The following is a 22437-nucleotide window of genomic DNA, read 5'->3' as shown; positions in this document are numbered from 1 at the left end:
ACAACAGAGACAAAAAACTTTGGAACTTTGGTGTTTAAAAACAGTCCCAATTCTTGCTAGAGTCTTTTCATCAGTCTTTGTAGAAAAACAGAAGTCTCTTTCTGCTAATCTATAGGGTTTCTCACAAGAAAACTATTTTTGTTATAGTTTTCTATTTCCTTGTTGTCAGCTGCTCAGCTGGTATAAGATGCTGGTATCAAATGCTGGTATCAGAGCTCACTCCTCCCATTTCACATCACTCTGAGGTGTGTATGGGCCATGAGTTTAGGGATGTCATTTTAAGGATGAGTTATTCAAAGGCAAAAGTTCTCTTCATTTGTCTCTGTGAGCTCTACTAGAAAACAGTTTTCTCATTGCCTCTCAAGGCTTCAAATCTTCCAGCACTTCACTGTATCACAATTATTCTTTTTACTCAAAATTTACACTTTGAACACTCTATTCCTCCCCATACTCTGTCATGAATTAAAGGAGTCTTTTTAAACTACTATTGTCCATCTCCATAGCTTTAACAGAAAGATATTTCAGCTGTAAAGCATCTCCTTATTCTCTCTTTTCTTACTGTCTCTGACAGTCCATAAAGTCTCTTTACATGCTGATCAATCTCTTTTCTTCTTTCTGGATAAAAGGATTAATCTGCAAGTCTCATCTGGGTAATGAAAAGTTTAAAATCTTGCCCAGGCTTTGTAGATGGTTCTGCCGGTGCAGGATCTGGAGCCGTCTGCAATAGAAAATTCCCCATGGCTGCTCTGGAGAGTGTAGTCGCTGTTTCGGCCCTCTGCAGGTCCAGAGTTTTTTCTCCTTCTTTACTCGGCAGTCCCCAGTGAACTCCGTCACTGCAGCTGAGCCAGGGACCGGCCTGGCCCGGCCAGAGCCCGGGGCAAGCCCCGCAGGCCCCATCTCCCGGCCGGGAGCTGCTGGGCCCAGCCCAGCCCCTGCCCGGGCCGCATGGACTGGGCAGGGAACGGGAGGCCAGCTGGAGCTCTGCTACCTTTCACAGCCAGGAAACAAAGAGAACTAAAGTGCCTTGACTTTACGTCTTAAGGTAGGGTTCACAAGTTGATCTCCCTTTTCAATGGTTAAAACTGCTGTCAATTTCCAGTAATGACCGATAATTGGTCAGGAGAAAAGTCCCAAGCAACTTCATCTTCCTTGGCTCCCAAAACCACCTTAAAGGTAAAGTTACCCCATGACATGGAACCATTTTTTTATTCATCTGCTTGATCATGCAGACAGTAGAATCTCTGACTAATTGCTGGGATAAGCTCAAGAAGTGTCAGTACCAAGATTAGGAATGCTAGGCATTCTGGCCTTATTCACACCCTTTACAGTTGTTCCCACTGTGTTTAGCAGGGGGCTTCCATTTGTCTCTCTATTCTAACACAATAAAAGAAGCTTTTTCTGCATTTCTTGATGTTTTTTTGCCAGTTCTGGCTTCGGCTGAGCTCTGAAGATTTCCAATGCTATCCCTGTATATACAGTCAAGATTCCTACATTCCTTCTTTTCAACCTCTCATGGTTGTCATTTCCTGTGCATAGAAACTCAGCTGTGCCTGCTTAGCCAAGCCAAACACCTGATGTGTTTCCCTGTTCTCAACATGGAGACCCTGCTCGTGCTCAGGAGTGGCTGCCCTTCAAGGTGTGCCAGCCTTGCTGCACTCCTTTGCCTTCCTGTACCAATTTCTGTGTGATCACATTTATAATCTCTTCTTGATGAGCCAGCTTTCCCAGAGGCAGCAGGTATATTTGTCTTGGGACTGCATTATGCAATGCAGACTTACACTTGTGCCTCAATGGTGTCAAACAGGATATGTTTGATACTAATTTCAATTTTGCAGTTTTGTCAACACCCTTAACATCACCAAGTTTTGTTGCCTCTGCTGGTGAAAGTATTTCCATGAGGTAATTAGGAATATAGAAATTAAAAGAAAGCATGGGAGTGGGATGTTTCACTAACTGACTTAGTCCTTAAAAATTTTTACAAATACTGCCTGGGATAAAATCCAGCAATCTTTTGCACTGCACTGATGCAATTGTCTCATTTATCCACAAAACAGCAAGATCTGTCTGAAAACCCTTATTACCATTTCCTCCGTTAAGAAGACTGACAGATGTAATACAAAATTACTGTTGTAATTTTGTATTACAGAATATTTGTAATGTATTTATCCTTTGTAAAAGCAAAACCTTTCATTAGATAAGCAGGCTACCATGCAGTAATTTTACCATCTCAGTACAATCAAAACACATAGTTTATAGCTTTTGGTAACATTCTAAAAAAAATAAGATTTGCTGTGTCTTAGCAGCAGCAAAATTTGTAATGACAGCCAGAATGCCTTTACCTGAGTAAGAATGGTTGGTCATTTACCTCACAAAGAGCTATAGATGAATGGATTGTTAGTGGGTAATTAAATTAAGAAGTGCTGTATAATTAAGGTCATGGAGAATATCCCTTGATATTTTTGCTTTGCAAACAAGTTGTCTCTCTCTTACGTATTTAATTGCTTAGCACTTTCTGGTACCTTTTAAAGTGGGAATCACTAGATAAATTCTCATTGATACTATGATAAATCAACTAGACTGAGTGGTATTTACACATATGGGGGAATTCAAGCATTCTGCATTTGTAATGTGGTTTTCTGCCTTTCTTACGTTACTTTGTAACCCACACGTTTATTGATGACTTAGTTCTCAGCACTGCCAATATCATGATAGAAAAGGGGCTGATGAATCAACAGGTCGCCAACCTCCAGTGCAAGGTGTCTTCCACAGGGTCTGTCAAAAACGTAAGAAACACTGTAAGATAGAAATTCATCAAATCAGGAAGAACATGATCTTGTCCTGTGCAGCCTTGCAAGATTAAAGAAAATTTCCTAACTTGCATGACACTGAAAATGGTTCTGAGGTAGCAGAAAATTTTTGTGAAAAAATCTGAGAGCAAGCTACTTGTATATGTACTGTCCACACAAATTTCTCCTGTGCACTAGTTGATCTCAATAGTTTCTTTTGGACCTTCTCCACTTTACATGAGTTCCTTCCCTTCACTTGCTTCAAAATTTGAATCTGAACTGTTTGAGAAATTCCTAAACATTCCTAAATCGACTCTATAGTGTACTTGCAATTACTAGTTATAGGTATTGTTCAGATGCCCTGAACTGCAGAAATCTTTTCTGCAGTTATTAGTGATGCTGATCTTGCTGGTTCTTAACTGTCTTTACAAAGGGCAGCTGAATCAGAAGCTGTTATGTAGAAGAGATTGCAGAGAAGAACCATGATCATGCTGTATTGTTTGAACAGTGCTCAGATCAGTCATCTCCTTGATTGTATCACATGACATGGTCAGTGTCATAAAAGCTTCCTTTTTAATGTTTTTGTCTGCAGCTTGCAGGAGGCTTTATAGCTTCATGAGGGACATGATAGGGTTTTAGACATATCCTTTTGCTGCATTTTGTATGTCAAAATTGAGGTATATCTCTCCTCAGCACTAGTACCTCAGCAGTGGCAAGCATACAGTCCTGACAGATTGAACTAGCATGATGATGTATATACTGTGTATAAAAATAGTCCCAGTGTTCCCCAGGCAGACTTAGAGCTCCAGATACAAAAGAGAGAAAAGGAGGTAGAGACTACTCTTCAGACAAAGAACAGTGACATAGAAACATTAGCAGCCTCATTTCCAAAAATGGCTAGCTCTGTTTGTTTATGGGTTAATACATCTGGTCCAAATCCTGCAGTATTTAGAGGTAAAATTTCTCCTAATTTTAAGTAGGATTTTTTATTGTGAGAGGAGAAGAAAATTGTAACTTGATATTGTTTTGTGTTGATTTATTTTTCTGGTTTCAAATTTTATGTTGATTATAAAATTTGTTATTGACAAAGCTATTTCAGGGCATAATGTCCTTATTTTAGGGTGTTTTTTCATACTTAAAACTTAAGGGGTTTTTGCTTTTTTTTCCTGACACTCCTACAATATAAGAGAAGGGAGTACTCATTTGCAATTCTAACTGTTCATTTTGCTCTGTTTGACAGAAGCAACATCATATGTTAAGAAAAAGTATATTGGAAAAAGCCCAACTTCACAAAATAACTTTATGCAGCAAGTAAGAATTAGAAATTTATCAGTTACTCCTAAAGATAAGTAAAATGTTTGTTATAAGAGAAAATTACATGCTCTTTTCCATTAAGCATAGTCATTCTTTCTTCGATTTCCTCAGTAATTTAAAGTAGCATTGTCCCTCAGATTGGCTGTGGTAAGATAAGCTTGAGAATGAAATAGAAACTGTAGAGCAGCAAGCCTTTTCATCTCCCCACTTTCTACTAAATAAAATGGGTCATCAGTCATGAGAGTGGAGTGCACTGCCAGGTTATCGCAGCAAAGATTGTACTGCTGCTGAAATGGTAAAAAAAAAACAAAGTCAGGGTGGCTTCTGGCAGAACTGATGCAGGAACAGATCCTACTGTGGTGGTATGTAGTGGTCAGAAATAAAAGCAAATGGTTGGGTGGCCACGAGGACAAGAGCTTGTAATGATTTTCCTAACAGCTCTACAAATAAGTACTGCCTCATGTTTGTGAAGTACAGGAGATAGTGTTTATCTGGGGGTAGCCTTTCATCCCTTAGTACAAAGACTTTGGGCTGTGCATTTTTACCATCTTTAAACATCTTTAAAAGGAGATGCAGTTGGCTTTAGATTTCTTAATTCCACCCCCCTCTCCCCACATGCCACTGTCCCCTTTCACAAGTGTAATGGCATAACCAGTTGTACATTTTTGTGGTGATGGAAGGAAGTCTTCTCCAAGCTCCTATCTCCCCACCACTGGGTGGGGAAGGTGCATTTAAGGCAGTTCAAGTTCACTGCAACAGCCACATATGCTTTCCCATATGTCTCTTTTGAAACTTCTAATACACTCAGGATTCAATGGATCATGGCTCACCTTGTCATGGTCCACATCCTGTAGTGGAAAAGTTAAGGGTTGAAGAGTAAGAAGTGAAAAGTCTTGAGAGCACCAATAGTACATGTGTCCATACAGTTTTTTGTCCTGATTTGTGTATCAGGGCAATCTAAGATTCCGTCTATCAAGCTCATTTTCACAGTACCATTATATTTGATGTTCTTTTAGCTTTTGAGAAGTGCTGCTAATACTGTGTGTCAAGAATCTCTTTTTGTACCTCTTGTTTATCATTTTTCCATGTTCATATTGTCATAGAGTGTCTGGATATGAGATTTGTAGACCATGATCAGGAGGCACAACATGACAGATTTGTAAATCCATCACAACTCCTGAGTATTTTAAGGAAAAGATATAAAAATGGTTTATTTTTTCTGTGTTTTTCAGTCACAGAGTAGCTAAAGAATTGGGTCACAGGGAAAATGTTATTCACAGTTCATCCATATTCACAACATAGCTTATTTATTGTCTACCAGTCTACAGAACTTCAAAGTGAGTGACAAGCTCAGCATAAATGAAGTATGAAAAATGAGATACCAGTATGATATATGTCTCCGTACTTCCTAGTTTCATTTCTAGATAGTTTTCAACCACTAAAATACTTGATTTTGAATTGCCATTAATGGTGAAACAGAGAATACTAGCACTTAGCCATCTACATTTATATATATATATATATATATATATATAAATCCCCATTCATCTGTATTGATATGTATTGTAATGCCTGTATTACTCTGCCCCCAGCCTATGGTACTGCCTGGGACTCTTGTAACCCGAGGGTAGGACCCAGGACTTGGCCTTGTTGAACCTCATACACTCAGCCTTGGTCCACCAATCCAGCTTTCCCAGATCCCTCTGCAGAGCCTCCCTGCCCTCCAGCAGATCAACACTTCTACTCCACTTCGTGTCATCAGACAACTCACTGAGGGTGAACTCAATCCCCTCGTTTGTCATTAAGACGTTAGTGGCCCCAGTTCCGAGCCCTGAGGAATACCCACTGGTGATCAGTGACTGGTAAATCCAGCTGCCACCTGGATTTAACCCCTTTCAGCACCATTCTCTGGGCCCAGCCATCCAGACAGTTTTTCACACAGTGGAAAATGCACCCACCTGGTTTCTCTCAGCTGTGTCAATGGCTTTACTGAAGTCAAGGTAGACAACATCCACAGCCCTTCTTCCCCCATCCACTATACTGGCCATAACTCTGCATCACTTCTGCGGCTTTCCTTTTGTAAAGTCAGTGACAATTTTTCTGCTGATATCTGTCGTAAAAGGTCAGTTCTGGCAACTGCAGCATGTTTCCTAAGAAGCAAATTTTGCTACTTTTCTGCTGAGAAAATTTGTACCTCACAAACATTCTAACTCCAAGATGCGGTGACTGGTGACTGGGATCCTCATTAATCCATCCTTCTACTGATGTGGTGTAGAGAAGAATATGTATGTACTGAAATCTGGCTGCAGGTGATAACGAGACTTGGGTTATGCTCATTCAGTGAGATACCTCACTGTAAAAACATCTCAAACACAGTGGCACCTGCCTAAATACTAGAAGAAGATGGTGTCTTAAGGTGTACAGTTTCAGCTGTAATACAGGGTTTCCTTGTTTACTGATTTTCTGAAGACTGTGAGGATAAATGGATTTAAAATACTTTTTAAATTATGTGTACATGAGACACCATCACAAGCAGATAACAGTGAAAAGTGTGCTCCTCATAGACACAGGTGGTACTGTAGAAGATGCAAGAGTCTTCTGCCTGCCACTGAATTGTTTGTGCAAGCTGGTCTAGAATTTTCTCAAGATGGAAGATGCGTTTAAGGCAGTTCCAGACCAACAGTGCATATTAATATGTTCAAAGCTGACACTTCTGGATATAATTTTTGCTTGCATGTTTCTTTCAGAAACTAATTTTAATGTAGTATTTTAAAGCAAGAAACAACAGTGGGAAATGTTTAGGACTTCTCAGGAATTACTTTTTACATCAGGTTGTGTATACTGCTAACCAACTTCCAAGGCAGAGAAAACCTGTGAAATATTTAGTGGCCTTTCTATCTCTGTGTTTCTTTTACAGCCAATTACATGTCTTGAGGCTGTGTGAGAATACAGTCCAACTTATTCTTCCCCTCACCTCCCCAGGATGAAACTGGGTGAAATGAACATGTTAATTTTCTGCAAAATGAACAGTAGTTCTTACACTAATTAGTCTCATTCATTAAGAGGCTACTGCTGTATTTTTATCTGTGGTTGTGATGTTTAAATTTTGACATTTGAAAACCTCATCTGGTTTGCATTTTTATTACTTTTTGCTTTTACATCATCACAAAATAATGTGTGATAAATTTCCTATTGAACATAAATGTTCTCTATTTAATTAGCAGATTAGCATAAAGGATCATACATGCTTTGATATCCCAAGCAGACTAGAATATGTTTTTATCCTAAAATTCATGACATATTTTAATACTTGCCAGTATGGAAAACATGAGGAAGACAGAGGGAAGAAAAAGTTCTGCTTTCCCCTCTTGTGTAAGGTGATTGTCTTCTAAAACATTTCTCATTAGGTTATTTCAAATGGAAGGGGAACCCTATGCATTTCATAGCTTTATTTTCCATGTCCCTTTCATCTTATTCTGTAAAGTACAAATATTCTTTTTTCTGAAATGTAATACCTGTGGGATAGAACCTGGAATAAAGCAGATCAGTGCCTGGCAACACAATGTACATGTTTCCAAGAAAACAGATGAAAGAAGAAGTAATATTTCACTGATAGGGCAGCATAAAGCATCTGTTAGAATTATTTGTGTTATAAAAAGAAATCTGATTTATGTGTGTTACACCAACTGAAGGGGCTGTCTCCTTTACGCTCTGGTTTCCTTGCTTTTTTTCACATGCCCTCTCCTCTTCTGCCAGGTGGTATTCTCGAAGGTAGCAGATAGTAACCTCCACATGTTTTACAGAAGCTGTAAAGTCTCTATGCATGTGGCAAGGACTGTATGATGTATCTTATGTCAGCTGTATACTACAAAATGGAGAAAGTAGGTGTCACTGAGATGCCTGTAGATGTGGAGGCAGGCAGAGTCCATGGGCCTTTCTGAGTCTCTCAAAGACAGATGTCTTCTTTCTTAATGGGGTGAAATAAACTAATCTAAATGAACTATTGCTGTGTAACTGTGCTTGACATGAATATGCATCTGTCTTTCTAAAAAGGAAGGCTCTTAGGATAGCTCTTCATCTGCAGTAAATGCTGAAAGAGTCAGGTGGGGCTTTAGCACCACGTCTTTTATTCCCACGTCTACATTTCTGCACTCTTAGTTGAGAATATTACTCCCTTTATGTAGATATGGTTTTATTCCGTGTATGCTGTCTAAAATGTGGTTGCCCATTTTTCAGAGGAAAATGCCTCTGGTGTGGTTTAGGAAGGATCAAATAGCAGCATTTATAAAATCTTACCTTTATTTTTTGTGAAGACTTTGGTATTTTTCAGACTTATTTTATCTCATCTCTGAAAACAGTCTATTTACATGTGTGTGTGCATGTGCACATTAGAATCTATTGTGCTAGTTTTGTTTTCTGCATGGTCTAATTTCATTATGGAGTTTAAAAACACTCTTATTGTCAGTGATGGACTTGCAGACACTGAGGGCAGGGAATGGCCACAAAAATGGATTACCTGTTAAAGGCAATTCAGAAAAGAATCTTCTATCACTTTTTATATTTTTGTAAAAATTAAGACATGTAAGCAGTTCCACATTTGCATCTTCCAAATCAGTTTTTAAAATTCAAAGTCCTCATTTTTAATGAGTTTTCACAGCCAGGTCCTGAAGACCTTAATAAACTGCCATAGTTTATTCTCATAAACTGTTAGAATTGCAGGGAAAAGGCAGAAGGCAGCAACTGAATTTGTACATAAAGAGGAACGTTATTCTTTTCTGTGAAACTTCAGATATGTATATAATTAGATCTACAATGCCTCAGAGGTTTGACTGCTATGTAAGCCTTAAGGACTGACTGTAGAAGACTGCAAATATCTTGAGATATTCAAGGGTGTAAATTTTTACAAGTTTTGAGCTGGCCACAGATCCTTTTAGCAAGGACCTGTGTCCTCTATTGTTTGGGTTTTTTAAAATTCTGTTATTTTTTTTAAATCACATTTTCATCAGGATTCCATCGAACAAATTGTGAGCTAACATTAGCAAAAATACCTGTTTCATTTTATCTCTCGAAAATCTGTATATCCCTTCTAGCAGTAGGACTCTGCTTTGTAAATAAGTTAAAAACTTACTGAAGAGGTCTAATTTTCCTTTGTCACAGGAGCCTTCTTGGAGCATCAATATCTTGAGCATGGGCTAGAACCATAGACTCATTACTGCAACTAAGGCAGAGTTTATTGTATTGTTGCGTGTTGCACTGTGATCAGATGTGACAGTGGTCATGAACCAGTCAGCGAGATCGATGCTACTGTATAATTTATTTTCAGGAGGATTTTATGGTAATTTTTCTCATTTCTTTGGTACCTCTTAGAGAGCAGTACCTATCAGAGGGCACCAGACTCAGCTCTGCTTTTGATTAATACAGATGTGTTTGTGTAGCTGCATGGATGTCAGAGGTGCTTCTGGTGGGTCTCTATTTATAAGGTTATGTTTCCTTACATTTTAAAATGGCCTTTATCATTGGCAGCTGACACATACAGTGTTGAAAGGAGGAAAATTATCATCTTTAAATTTAGATATTAATCCCTAAGGCTGTGGCTATGCCCTCATTTTGGTAGAGGGGTATGGTCTTCCTCCATGCCAGGGAGACTGACAGAATCCCTCTGCTGACCTTGCTGCAGCTGCAGAAGAAAAGCTGCCTCTGCTGTGGTTGGGCATGCTCATAACACAATACAGTGTCAGGTTAAGTGGTGCCTCCAGTCATTTTCTTCTATCTGGGTATGTTTCATCCAGTCCTAAGTCACTCAGTATCCCCTCTCTTCTTTTTCTCTTGGATACATCACAGAAGCACAAAAGGCACGCCACCATTTCTGTTCATCCAGGGGGTCACCCCAGAAGTGCCCAGTGGCTAATGGAGCATTACTTTGGTATTGTAGTGCTCTCCAGCCCTGAGAATAGGCCAGTGCTTTAGGATATATTGCTCTTACATGGTGAGTTGAGACACAGGACATCAGTTTAATGGGAAGACATTCAGTTTAATTTATATAGTGCTCATGTGGGGGGAAAAAAAAAATCTTAAAGCAGATCTCAGCAATTTCTAAATGTGTTGTTATCAAATGGAAAGTGTTGGATGGGTTTGGCTTGTTATGTGTGTAGCTAATAAGCTACCAACACTGCCTGCAAACCATATAAGAAAATATTTTGGACTGGCACTTTGCTGTGCTGTGTAGACTGCCTTTTAGAAGCAGTGCCAATAGGAAAACCAGAAATAAAACGTACGTCAGTAACAAGCAACAGCTTACAGACCAGTTTTTCCTCACAAACTTCTTTTAGTATCTTTTCTTAGACAGATAAAAATTAATTCAGTGAGAATTAATTCCAACAAACTCTTTTCCAAATGTAGCAGGAGCAACTTCACAATAGCACAGTTTGTACAGCTGCTAAATTGATGAATCATATTTAATCCATGTTCTCTTATCCTCTAGAATGTTCCCTGCATTCTCACATTTCCAGATGTTAAAAACTAGGCTAACTTTACAACCAGCAGAAGGCATGTAGACAAATATACATTATGTAGAGGTGTAAACTATGCCCTAAATGGAATTTGGTTGCTGTAAATTTCTCATGCTGGGGTTTATTTTTTGCTTGTTTTTTAGTATTTTGTCAGGTTATGCCCTATTTATTTCTGCTAGACTTTAATTCATTCCTGTATTGAGGGAAAAATTACAAAGCTTTAACACTCTATAAAAACGGGCAGTTGATTTGCCTAACAAAGTCACATCTGCTTTACCAATCAATATTATTGCATCACTGCTTGCATAATGCTGATCAAGTATTTGGACTCTATATTGTGGAGATGTTAGCAAGATGTAGACTGTGCCCTAGCACCCTTTACCTGCTATGACTCTTTTTCACTGACTGTGAAATACTCTACTGTTTTCAAAGTTGACGTCTAGCACATGTAAGTCAGCTGGATCAGTCACCAAGGCTAAACATTCTTCGTGAAGAGTGAGCATGAGCTCAGCCTCCCAGCTGGCAGCTTAAACCACTGCTGCAGAAAACACAGTTCTGTGCTGAAATCGAGTAGGTGAGGACAAGCAGTCTGGTGACATCATTTAAGAATCCATGGGATGCTTTAAATTTCCTGTCACCTGTGCCCAGATTGTGTCTGCTTCATGGCAAGGTAGGCATGTGTCAAGTGAAGCAGTGGGATGGTAGAGATCATATTTTTTTGCTGAATTTAGAAGCTACATGAATAAAGCAAATGTGTTAATGTGTGTAGTTTAGCTAAGGTGGATCATGATCCATAAATACGCTCCAGATTAACTAACTGGATGGATACCTGGTCTGTGTTCTTTTACTCTCTTTTTCCAGTCCATATATTGTCATATTGTACATGTGCCACTCATTTGCCTTAAAATACAGCAACAAAATATAAAGGTGCAATTCTGTCTACCTAGAAGAAGCAGCTTCCTTGGAAAGCCTCATAAAAATTGCTTTGGAGACATGAGAGAGGTATGGAAATTTGAATGAATATGTCATTTTATGGTGTACGCTCTTTCAAATACAAACCCTATATTTATACATGGTAATAGAACATTATAGGTCAGGAGCTGGCAACCGGTAGCATTCCAGATTAGAAAGTTAGTGCTGTGCACCTTTCTAAGAAAGACACCTGAGAACTCCAGAAATTTTTAGTGGGTTTGGACTAGTGTTGCCACTCTCTCAGAATTTCCTTATCACCACCCAGCTGAATGAGCTGCTTACATTAAAGAAACAGGCAGCTACCAAATTTTTTTGGCACTCAGGGAATATACAGCACAGATGTCTTCCTTCTCTGTAGCAGTGCAGTGTAGGTCAGGGCTCCCACTACTGATGTGAACTTGTAAGAAATGTGGATCTGAATCCAGATTCCTTTGCACAAAAGTAAAAAACCAAAACTTGTGGGCATTTTATTGCCCACAGGTTCACTATAGAGATTGACTGAATCATGGTACTGTTGTCATTTGAAGTAGAGATACCATACAGGAAGAGATTCTCTGCTCCTTTCCTGTAATGCAAAAAAAAAGAGCAGAGATTGGCATATCTTCCAGCTAACACAGCCACCTTTTTAATACCAATTTCTTCCTTTTCTCATACTGGTGTCCTGCTGGGGACAGAGAGTGTTGAAAAAAGCACACAGTGTTCTGACTGTCTTCAGCTCTCTGTCAGCTTTTGAGTTTCTGCCAGCTTCTCTGTCAGCTCCCAAGGCCACTCTAAACTTTGGAGGTGCTGGGGTTGTGACCAGCTTTCTGGCTGAACTTGAACTTCGCAGAGAGCCAGCCTCCTGAAGTGTGTGTTTGGTAAACAGGCGAGACTTTAGTAATAAGTTTAAATGCATAAAATTAATTCTGTTATCACGTTGCATTGCAGTGTCTCTGCTATCAGCCCACTTCTGTCACTGGAATGCATAACACTGCTTTCAATTTTTGTTTGCCATAGGGTAGTACCTTCCTCATTGTCAGAGTGTGGGTGTCTCCTGGCAGGGGCTTCCCTTACAAAGAGACAGCACGGGGCAGTACACCAGTGCTTCCTCAGCAGTTCCTTTCCTGCCCTCACCCTGTTTGTTTTCACTTACCAGAGGACAGCCTCCAGTGTAGTGCAGCAGCACTGCAGCAGAGACTCCGCAGTAACTCCTGTCAGTGCAGAAGCTTGCGGCATACTTTCACATTGTGCACTAACGCTGAATGGGAATGACTTCCCCTGTATTGCTGGAGTTGCAGAAATTCTGCAGTATAGTCCTTGGTAGTAATTAGAAAGCAAAAGGCTATATCAGATTGAAGATTGTTCCAGCCACACACTTCCTTACCTTTTGAATACTCTGGTTTGAAGATGAAAATTAGAAAAAGGGACTGAATCTAAATGAAAAGAGTAAGAACATGGGACAGGTTTACAATGCGTATTTCTTTCCATGTAACAGTGCTGGCGGTTGGGATCCTGACTTTTATATATCCTTCTTGAGGAGATATAGTTCAGCTGAGGTATTTTCTTTTGCTCCACACTGGCATTACTGGAGAGCCAATCCCACAAAGAGTTTCATTCATGGTTTGACAGGCTTTAACAATGGCCTGTCTTTCACGCTGGCAGTTCCTGTGTCTTACGTATGTCACATCTATAGCCAATTTCCCTCACTTTCTGACCTGCCTTCAGACTGTTAGTGGAACTCATAAACAGGGCTATGGGCCCTACTACTAGCAGCTGTGAGGACTAGCAAGGCCAAGCTATTGTATGTATAAAAAAGAGTATTTAGAAGATGCTTTGTGAGAGAAGAAGGCAAGCCTTTTAGAGTCCAGTCATAGCTTTCCCTGCTTGAGTTTCCAAAATTCAGTTTACTTCCTGGTCTTTGAATAGCACACTTTATTGTTCAAACTCTGAATCCAACAGCAGAGTCAAGGGAACTTTTAACAGAGAAAAAAGCTAGACAGCCTGTGGCTAGTTTGGTGTTGCGGTGGAACAGGCCAGTAAACAAAGATTTCTAGCAGGAAGAAAGTGATTTCAGTGCCAACAGGGGACAGAGTATATTATTCCGTGATTAAATATATCTACTGAGTGACAGAAGGGAAAAAGAAAAGATAATCTCAGGCTTGTCTGGCAGATGCTTACCTAAAATACATCACAAACATTTCTGTTAGATATGCTGCTGATGGCAAGCAGTAGCAGGTGCAAATTAATGCTAACCATTTTCCCATGTGCTTTGCAAGTGCATTTCTTCATTTTGCCATGGAGGAAGCAAAGCCTCTGTGACATGATCAGTGTCTCAGTGAAAACAGAAAATAAAAAATTAAGTTCTCTGGAGCTTCATAGATCTCTAGGATTTTTTTTACCTTTTTCTTTCATACTGTCTTCATGGCCCATTACAGCTGCTGTGATAGCACTGCTGTCTGTCACTGTCACTGTGCTCCTCAGTTCTGTATGGGAAGGATCTTCTGGTGCTGAGCTCCAGCTGGCTTGGTGGCCCGCTATTGTGGCTGTACAGCTGAAGAGAAAATTTACAAATGAAATGTAAATGGGCATTACTGTAACTTAAATGTATGCTAAATTTGATCCTGTTTTCATTTTACTACTGAAGTGGCTTTTCTGTATTCTCATGTTGTGGTCTATTGACACTCTCTATTTTGCACAAGTTGTTTACATATTTAAAAGAAAAACAGAATAAAATTCAAATAATTTTAAATGCAATGTTGAGTGTGATAAGCTTTCCTTGTGAAATTTTTTGTGTTTAATGGAAATGTTGGGTTTGCTCAATTTCACTAACCAATAACTATAATGTGAATGCAAGGCTTATCACACACTTCTGGCTTGTGAGATTTATCATGTTTGTTGAATTTCCTGAAGCTTTCCAAAACTAATGATATTTGATAATTTGGCTTGTAAATGAGGACTATCCTTATCTAGATGGTTATTCTGGAAAAATTGAGTGAGATTATTCTATGTCAGCTGAAATAATTTTCAGTATATGATAAGGTGCTGTGAATCAACATATGATTTTCTACAGGATGTTTTCTACAGCCTCTTAATGTTTCTGAGATAAGGTATATCTATATTAATATGGAAAAGTCCTTCTTTTATTCTATATTTTGATGCCAATTGAAAAAGAAATACTCTAAAATGCAGCTAATTTACATATGCTTTTGTGGTGGGTTTTTCTTCCAGTTCCTGTTCTAATTTATCTGAATAAGCAGAAGAGCTGCTCTCTTGCTGACTGTTATTGCTGAGAATGGGATTTGCCACAAAATGTTTCATAACCTACAGAGAATCAGGGTCATGATCATAAATATAAATTACAGATGTCACATGTTTTCTCTGGTAACAAATTCTGATACCATAAATGCAAAACAGTGCAGGATCAGACAGACACAAAAAATTAGCCTGCAAGTAGCAGTTTTCTTCTTACTCTACTGTGTGGATTGACAGAGTAAAAAAAAAAAAAAATCTTGGTTAGAGACTGTGTATTTTTAAAAATAAAAATATTCCTTTACAAATGTTTTCTCCTGAAAAGTCTACAATGTTGGAAGACCATCACCATACTTCTCATACCACACAGACTTATTCCCATTAAAAGGTGTACTTCTCACCACTTTCTTTCGCAAGTCAGTTCTATCTTCCTTGTGTTTGAAAAGCTCACAAAGCATTACAGCATTTTAGAGCCTGTTTGGGAATTTTTAACAAAACTGAAGATAATTCTGTCACTGTTCTTCCTTATTGTGTTACTGTGACAGAAAAAACTTAAAATGGCCAAAACAGCATGGAAGATGTAGACACCTGTGGAAGAAATACTGAGCAATCAGGAATGAGAAATCAATAAGAATAATTTAATGAGCATGAACTAGAGAGACCATTATCTTTCTCCATTGTGAATTTGTAAGCTTCATTCATTACTCTCTCCCATAGCTTTCATATAAATAAAAAATTTCTTTCTACCAAATTGTCCACTGTATGACAATTTGATAGAACTATGTGACAATTTGATGGGACTCCTTTGAGGAGTAGAAAATTGTGCCATGTGTTTGGAGTTAGGAATGCATGCAATAGGGAGACTGGTATTTTTCAGTCCTGCTGTGGTATGACCACTTTGCAAACAGGGCATTTGATTTGCATCATAGGGAAAGGCAGTGAATTGTGTCGCTAATCTATTTAAAGCTGTTTTTCTTCTCCTCTATAGAAACAAAGCTGCTATCTATACTTGCTGCCAAACTAGTCATTAAAATTAATCAAACTGCAAACTCAGGTGACTACTAGTGTAGTTTAAGGTGGATCTTACTGTATTTTTAAGTTTGGGTAGTGTCATATCGTATTCTTCAGGAATTTCTGGTCATGGTTGTTTCACCTGTGAATTGTTCAGAACTCTGGTACTAATCAGTGTCCTGGAATAGCTGTCTAATGCATGTTTGATTTATATTATTATTTGGTTAATAATGAGAGATGACAGCAGCAGAGACACACCTTTAGACTAGGACTGCTGCATGAGATATTGATTAAGTGATCATCACTGTATTCCATAAAAGGTTACAGGAATTTTCAAGGTATTCATAGTGACTGCACAGCATTCTTTTGTCCTTTGACATGCTGCATCATAACACAGCAATACAGAAAAAAAAAAAAAACAAACCAGGGTTGTTTGCACAAATATATGAAAAATTGAATAAATGCATTCATAACTATGGGTAAACAGGTTTTGTTGTTTCACATGAAATCCATCTACAAAATATCATTCCTGTTACTATGGCTAATGTTCCAGCTCCTATCACCATTTACAAAAATCTGTGTTCTTAATATTAACTACCGGGGGGAAAAAAAAATGGATTTTTTCCCCTAAGTGTAAGAATCATGCTGATTTTTTTTGTTCCTACTGAAACTATTCTGACCAGCAGATGTCAAATTCATATTCTGCCTGGGTGGAAATAGGATCTTTATAAAACTGAAATTTACTCTAAGGAACCATATAGCACTGGTTTTCAGTCAAGTAAAGTATGAAGATACCAACAGTAAAACATGAAATTATTAGAGGTAGAGGTCTGTATATTCTTGATTCATAAATATGTTTTCAGGATATCCCCTCCTTCCTTAAAAAGCCTAATTTTAAATCTGTTGTAAAGCAAGAGCCAAAATGTTGATACCTTGAAATTATGTAGCCAGAGAGACTTTTAGTTTCTGGGTAGTTGTAGCTTTTAGCTGACGATATTCCTTAGAGCTGCGGAAATCTTTGGCATGAAAGCAGATCCCGAGCAGATGGAAGCTGGCATGGCTTCATGACCTCTGATAATCAAACCTGACAATCCTAGATACTGATGGAGTGGTAGCCTTAGTGAAAGCTTTAACAGTTGATTTGGAGGATGAATATAAACAGACTGGAAAATTTCTCTAAATTTGAAAGCAAGTTTTGAAGAGAGGGGTGACCTGCCTTTTTGACTGCAGTGACCACTCCAGAAACCTCTTGGTCTGTGCTCTTAATAGTGTCATACATTCCTCAGCTAAAGTAGTGATGAATGTGAAAGAAAGGAGCGATTGCTATGGTTTATAGATGTGAATTAGGACATTTAGGGCATCTATGGGTGTGAAAGAACATGTCTTTGCAAATCCTCATCAACCATGAAAATATTTCAAAATGATGACATGTAGAGCTACAGCCAAAAAAAGGGCCAGGAGATTAGTTACTTTTGAGTATTTTGTAGCCTTTGAGTTGAACTACAGATGTTAAAAATCTGTTTTGAATATTTAAGTGCTAGCATATTAGCATACTGTTATTTTCAGGGATGTGAAATCTTTATGGGAGGAAGCTCCTGTGCAAATTTAGCTGTATTACCTGTTGTAGGATATCCATTTGCAGAAGATTCATTCATGAAACTAAAAATTAACAAAAATTTTTAGAACACTGAAACTATCCTTGACTGCTACACCTTACAGTACTGTGTTTGATTCTTTTGGGAGTGCTTCACTTATCTCTGCAGAGTACAAGTTTATTAATACAGACCATGCAAATTTATTTGCATTCAGATTATTGGTAAGAGGGTGTCTGTATGGTTTTGCACATCTCTTTTGTACAGGAGAGATGGGATAAATACAGTTCCTTATTTTTGTCATAGTAGTGTTGTTTAATTAATGGACCATTTTGGCTACTAATTTGTGAGATGCTGACAGAAAACAAACAGAGCTGATAGCTATTTCCTGTTGCACAGATAATTACAGCCTGTGTTGGTAAGTGCTTGGCCATGATGCACTTGCAGCTTTGTCATAATGAACTGAAGTGACTTTAAAATCGTACAGATGTCTGGATTTTAATAATTGAATGTGAGTGACTATGGGTATTCCTCCTCTTTATACTAAAAAATGGTATAGAGGACTTACCACAGTAGTTAAAACCAAGAGGGGAAAAGTGAAATTTTTCTTTTTTTTCTTCTTGTTTATTGCTGGAATCACTTCACTGAAATCAGTAGTTAGTAACTTATATGGTGATTAATTTCTTATGAGAAATACCCTCCCAGTGAAAGATTAATACATTCACTAGATCATACACACGTGATTTAGTTGAGGGGTTATACCACTGAAAGACTTTGTGACTGACAATGCAATTGTTAAAATCCGTTTTGAATGGTACTGTGTAACAGTTACCTTTCAAATCTGTTATTGTCAATATTACTGACTGTAAAGGGAAACAGTTCAATGTATTACATCGTATCAGGGAAATAAAACAATAGCACAATATAATTTTCCAATTAATTTTCTAACTGAATATTTTATAAAAAAAAATCCAGATTATTTGCTAAAGTCATACTACCAGAGTTCCCTTTATTTCTTTCTTTCTAGATAAGTGAGTCGTGTATTTTTTACATAACTTACATAACACTCAAGCTCTTTCATGGTGTGCATATAGGGTTTTTTTAATCAATCTCTCTGTCTCTATCAAGTTTATATATAAACTCTTGATTTTTGCTGATGATATACTTTGGATTGAGTCAATATCTGAAAGTTCTCAGCCTCTTGCTTCTGGACAGCTACAGCCACATCTTGGGAACTTCTTATTGCTTTGTGCTTAGGTATGGTTTCTGTCCTTGGTAAGACTGGGTCTCTGAGGGTTAAGCAGTAATATGTTGTTTCCAAGTTTTTAACTTTAGAGTGTGTTTAAAATGAGTTTTTCAGAAGGAATAAAAAGTCTGACTGTTGTACTGACTTAACAGGAAAAAAATAGCATTTCTACAAAGAAATGTTGTAGCTAGATGTTTCAGTTGTTGCTGAATATGTTTGTTGTTCTTTGTTTAATTGCAGAAAGTGAGTGAAAAAGTAGGAGGTGCAGAAGGAACAAAGCTGGATGATGATTTCAAAGAAATGGAAAGGGTAAGTCTAAATACAGCATATATTCATTATTACCATGTATTTTTTCTTTCTAGGACATGAATTTCAAAGGTTTTGTCCTGGAATCACTAAGAGAATTTTGAAATACTTAACTTTTATTCAGCAGGACTGAGTTTTTCATTTTCTATTTTTTTTGTTTTCTAACCAAGGGATCTGTATTGTATGGCACTCCATAATGCAAATATTTCATTCAGAGATTGAGACTGAAGTCATCTACAAATTAGCTGAATTTAAACCATTGTAGGGATCTTTGGAAGTTGAGTTAGTCTACAAGACAGCCATTTCAGTGGTGAAGGGTGCTGGTAATTCTCAACTCCTTGAGTATCAAGGCACTGGGCATGGCAGTGGCACTGGGGTATTCATTCACAAGTTCGGAGGTCCTGTTAGGCAGTCTCCACTTGCAATGTGTTTCAGGTAGACGGGGCTAACCCTCCAGAAGGCAGCTTGGTGAGGCTGACAGTGATAGCACTGAGTGTGCTAACTCAGTGAAGGGTAAAAAAGAAGAAAAAAAGCCACAGCTGTGTGTGGCAGTGATGGTCTTTCATCTAAAAGGATCAGTAGGGGCAGCATTTATTCAGGCTTCAACTTTGAAACGTATTATGAAATCCTGCAAGAAAACCTTGTGCTAGGAGATTTGTAAGGTATGTATCTGATGTGTAAGTCTGATTAAGAGAAAAAGCTATTTATCTGTACATTTGTATAATGAGGTGGGATAAAAAATCTTGGATGGAAAGTACAGGGCATATCTTTTGTACATCTTACAAAGAAAGCACAGAGTTGGTTTCTCCCTCTCAGCTTCTGTTCGAATGGGTAACCAGTACAGGCATTCCAACTGGAAGATGTTAACAAGGATTCAGAAAACTGGGTAAAGTTTAGAGTGGAAAACAGGACCTTGGAACAGCCAGTTGTTGGTCCTACATCATGCTTGTGGGTGGGATGGGTTGGTAGCCCAGGAGACAGGAGCACTGAAGGCTGAGGAAGGAATGGAGTAAAGTAATCAGTTGCCTCCACACTCCAACCTGGCCCTGTTTCCACGGCCAGCTCTTCTGCAGGCAATGGCCATTACTCCTCTGCACATCCATGGCCTTCTGTTTCCTTGCCCCCACTGTCCTCTTCAGCCTTCTAGCCATTTCTGTGTTCCCTGCCAGGCAATTCAGCTACGTGTTCACCCAAGTCTGGCAGACCTCTCCTGTTTCTCTTTGTAAAGGATGCAGCAAGACACAGCAGATGGCAGTGGCAACAGGAAACAGGAAAGACATCATGATGTAACCAACCTATCTCAGGTGTTCTTATTTAAAATAGGAACTTGCCATTATGACAAAGGAGTTCACTCTGTGGGATACAAGCTACCCTGCAGAGTAATGCAATGTGTCCTCATAAATACAGAGTACAGGACACTATAGGGATCCCCCAATCTGCCAAAGCAGCATTTTTTTCTCTGAGACCTGATTCTGAGAGTAAGAATAGTTGCATGCTTTGCTACATTCAGTCTAAGATGTGGATAGGGACTGCTTCCTAAGAAAGAAAGCCTTCTTACTAAAAAAGAAAGTAGAAGAAAGTAATGCTATTCAGTTTTAAGTTTTTTAAAATCCTAAATATGGGAATCAGCCAGGGAGAAATAAATGGTCAGTGCATTTATGCTGATAATTTTCTTGAGGTTTCTTGAATCTGGGAACTGAGTGATATTTAGTCTTCCTTACCCCAGTTTTAGCAGACCTTGCTCTGGAAGAGGTAAACAGCCCATTTTATTAGTTAGTGGTTGGTTTTGAGTGATTTCTGCTTTCCTCTTATTTTGCCAGTTATTAAGGGATCAAAGATAGACAGTTCTCCAAAAACTGTTCCATCAAAAAGCTTTCTCAATTGTGGATGGCTCCCAGGGTGATAGAAAGAAATTTCACTGTACAATGATCAAATGTTTCAATAACTGTACAAGGTATAAAATTCCTAACACATTCTGAGGTACTCTGTACTAACGGCTTTACTTAAGAATGGACCTGCTATCAACTGAAATGGTGGAGTCATGCTTTAGAAGTTTTGCAGGTATTACCACCATTCTGGTTCCAGGACTGTTCTGAAGTACATAAAAATAAAACCATAAGAAGAGTTAAAAGAATTGATAGGAACAAAATGAGGGAAAAACTTCTTCCTTTTGTCTAACTTCCATGTTTCTTTTTGTTTAACCCTCTGTCCTCTAGAAAGTGGATGTTACCAGCAGGGCAGTTATGGAAATAATGGCAAAGACAATAGAGTATCTTCAGCCAAATCCAGGTAACCTAATTTCACAATTTTACAATTTTATAGCACTTTCTGAAAACAATCTTTCTTACCAGTATGAAGTCTGACAGCTCTTATCCTCACTGGTGCAATTAAGGTTGACACAAAATTGGTGAAGTTACTGTAAAGTAAACAACAGAGATGAGTACAGCCTCTTGTTAGGTTGTCACAGTGAATGAAGACTGGCTTTGGAAGGCAAAAGCAATTTCCTTCATGGCACAAGAAGAGATATACCACTTTTCCTCTGGTCCTCTGCCAATTTCCCATCCTTGTTATAGAAGAGGGATGGTGTGAAGGAGCTGTTCATGTCATAATGGAGAAAAGTACAGAAAATCAGGTGTTATCAGGCATGTCTAAATTGAACCCTCAAAATAGAAACCAATGAGTCTTTTCCATAGGGAGATGAAAGAACAGCTTTGATTGGGCTGATGGAGAACTACATGGTCCTCTTGCTGAAGGTTTCTTGCAGGGAAGGGTCATCTGGACCTGTGACAAACAAATAAACCATTGCATTGAAATGCAATGGAAATTATGGAAATTTCTGTAGTGATCTACTAAGATACGTGTTTTGATACTACATAAGTCAATGTCAGCATCACTGGTAAGGTCAATGGCGTTAGCTTGTGATAAATCACAGAATCACAGAACATGCAGAGTTTGAAGGGACACTTAAGGATTATTGAGCCCTGGCCCTGCACAACACCATCCCCAAGAGTCATACCATATGCTTGAGAGTGTTGTACAAACACATCTCAAACTCTGTAAGGCTGGTTCTGGGACCACTTACCTGAAGGTAAAATTAGCCTGTCTACCATAAATATCTTAGAGTTGCATGGAACTATAGACCAAATTCACACATTTACACTGAGAAATTTTATTCCTTATAGCTGGAAATAAATTTGAACTGCTGTGAGATATTTCAGCTCCAGTGTGGTATGCTGAAGGACTATTGCTGGTGCAGATTAATTGGTGATATTTTTATGTTAGACCATAGAAGAGAAGATAATATTTTGATGATGCTGGCAGTGGATTTTGGATAAAAAAAAAAAAAAAAAAAAAAAAAAAAAGAAGAAAAGAAAAAAGAGGAATAGTATTTACAAGTTCAAGAACTACTAGAAAGAAAATAATGATGACCAGACTTTCTTGTCAGCAGATGACAATCTATTTATGACTTGAGT

The 22437-nt window shown here is 38.4% G+C and overlaps 1 protein-coding gene across 3 annotated transcripts in view; it reads left to right on the top strand.

Moving 5' to 3' along the window:
• SH3GL2 (SH3 domain containing GRB2 like 2, endophilin A1) overlaps positions 1 to 22437 on the top strand; it is an 88089-nt gene that overhangs the window by 51325 nt on the left and 14327 nt on the right. For 2 of the 3 annotated variants that reach the window (XM_058827040.1, XM_058827041.1), the window contains exons 2-3: positions 18899 to 18967; positions 21181 to 21253. In XM_058827040.1, the coding sequence (XP_058683023.1) occupies positions 18899 to 18967; positions 21181 to 21253 (142 nt within the window). The remainder of the gene's footprint in view (positions 1 to 18898; positions 18968 to 21180; positions 21254 to 22437) is intronic. The other variant, XM_058827042.1, reaches the window with a different exon arrangement.

The sequence above is a fragment of the Poecile atricapillus genome, chromosome Z (assembly GCF_030490865.1).
Source record: "Poecile atricapillus isolate bPoeAtr1 chromosome Z, bPoeAtr1.hap1, whole genome shotgun sequence".
Taxonomy (NCBI): Eukaryota; Metazoa; Chordata; class Aves; order Passeriformes; family Paridae; genus Poecile; species Poecile atricapillus.
This window is presented reverse-complemented; position numbering and strand designations above follow the sequence as displayed.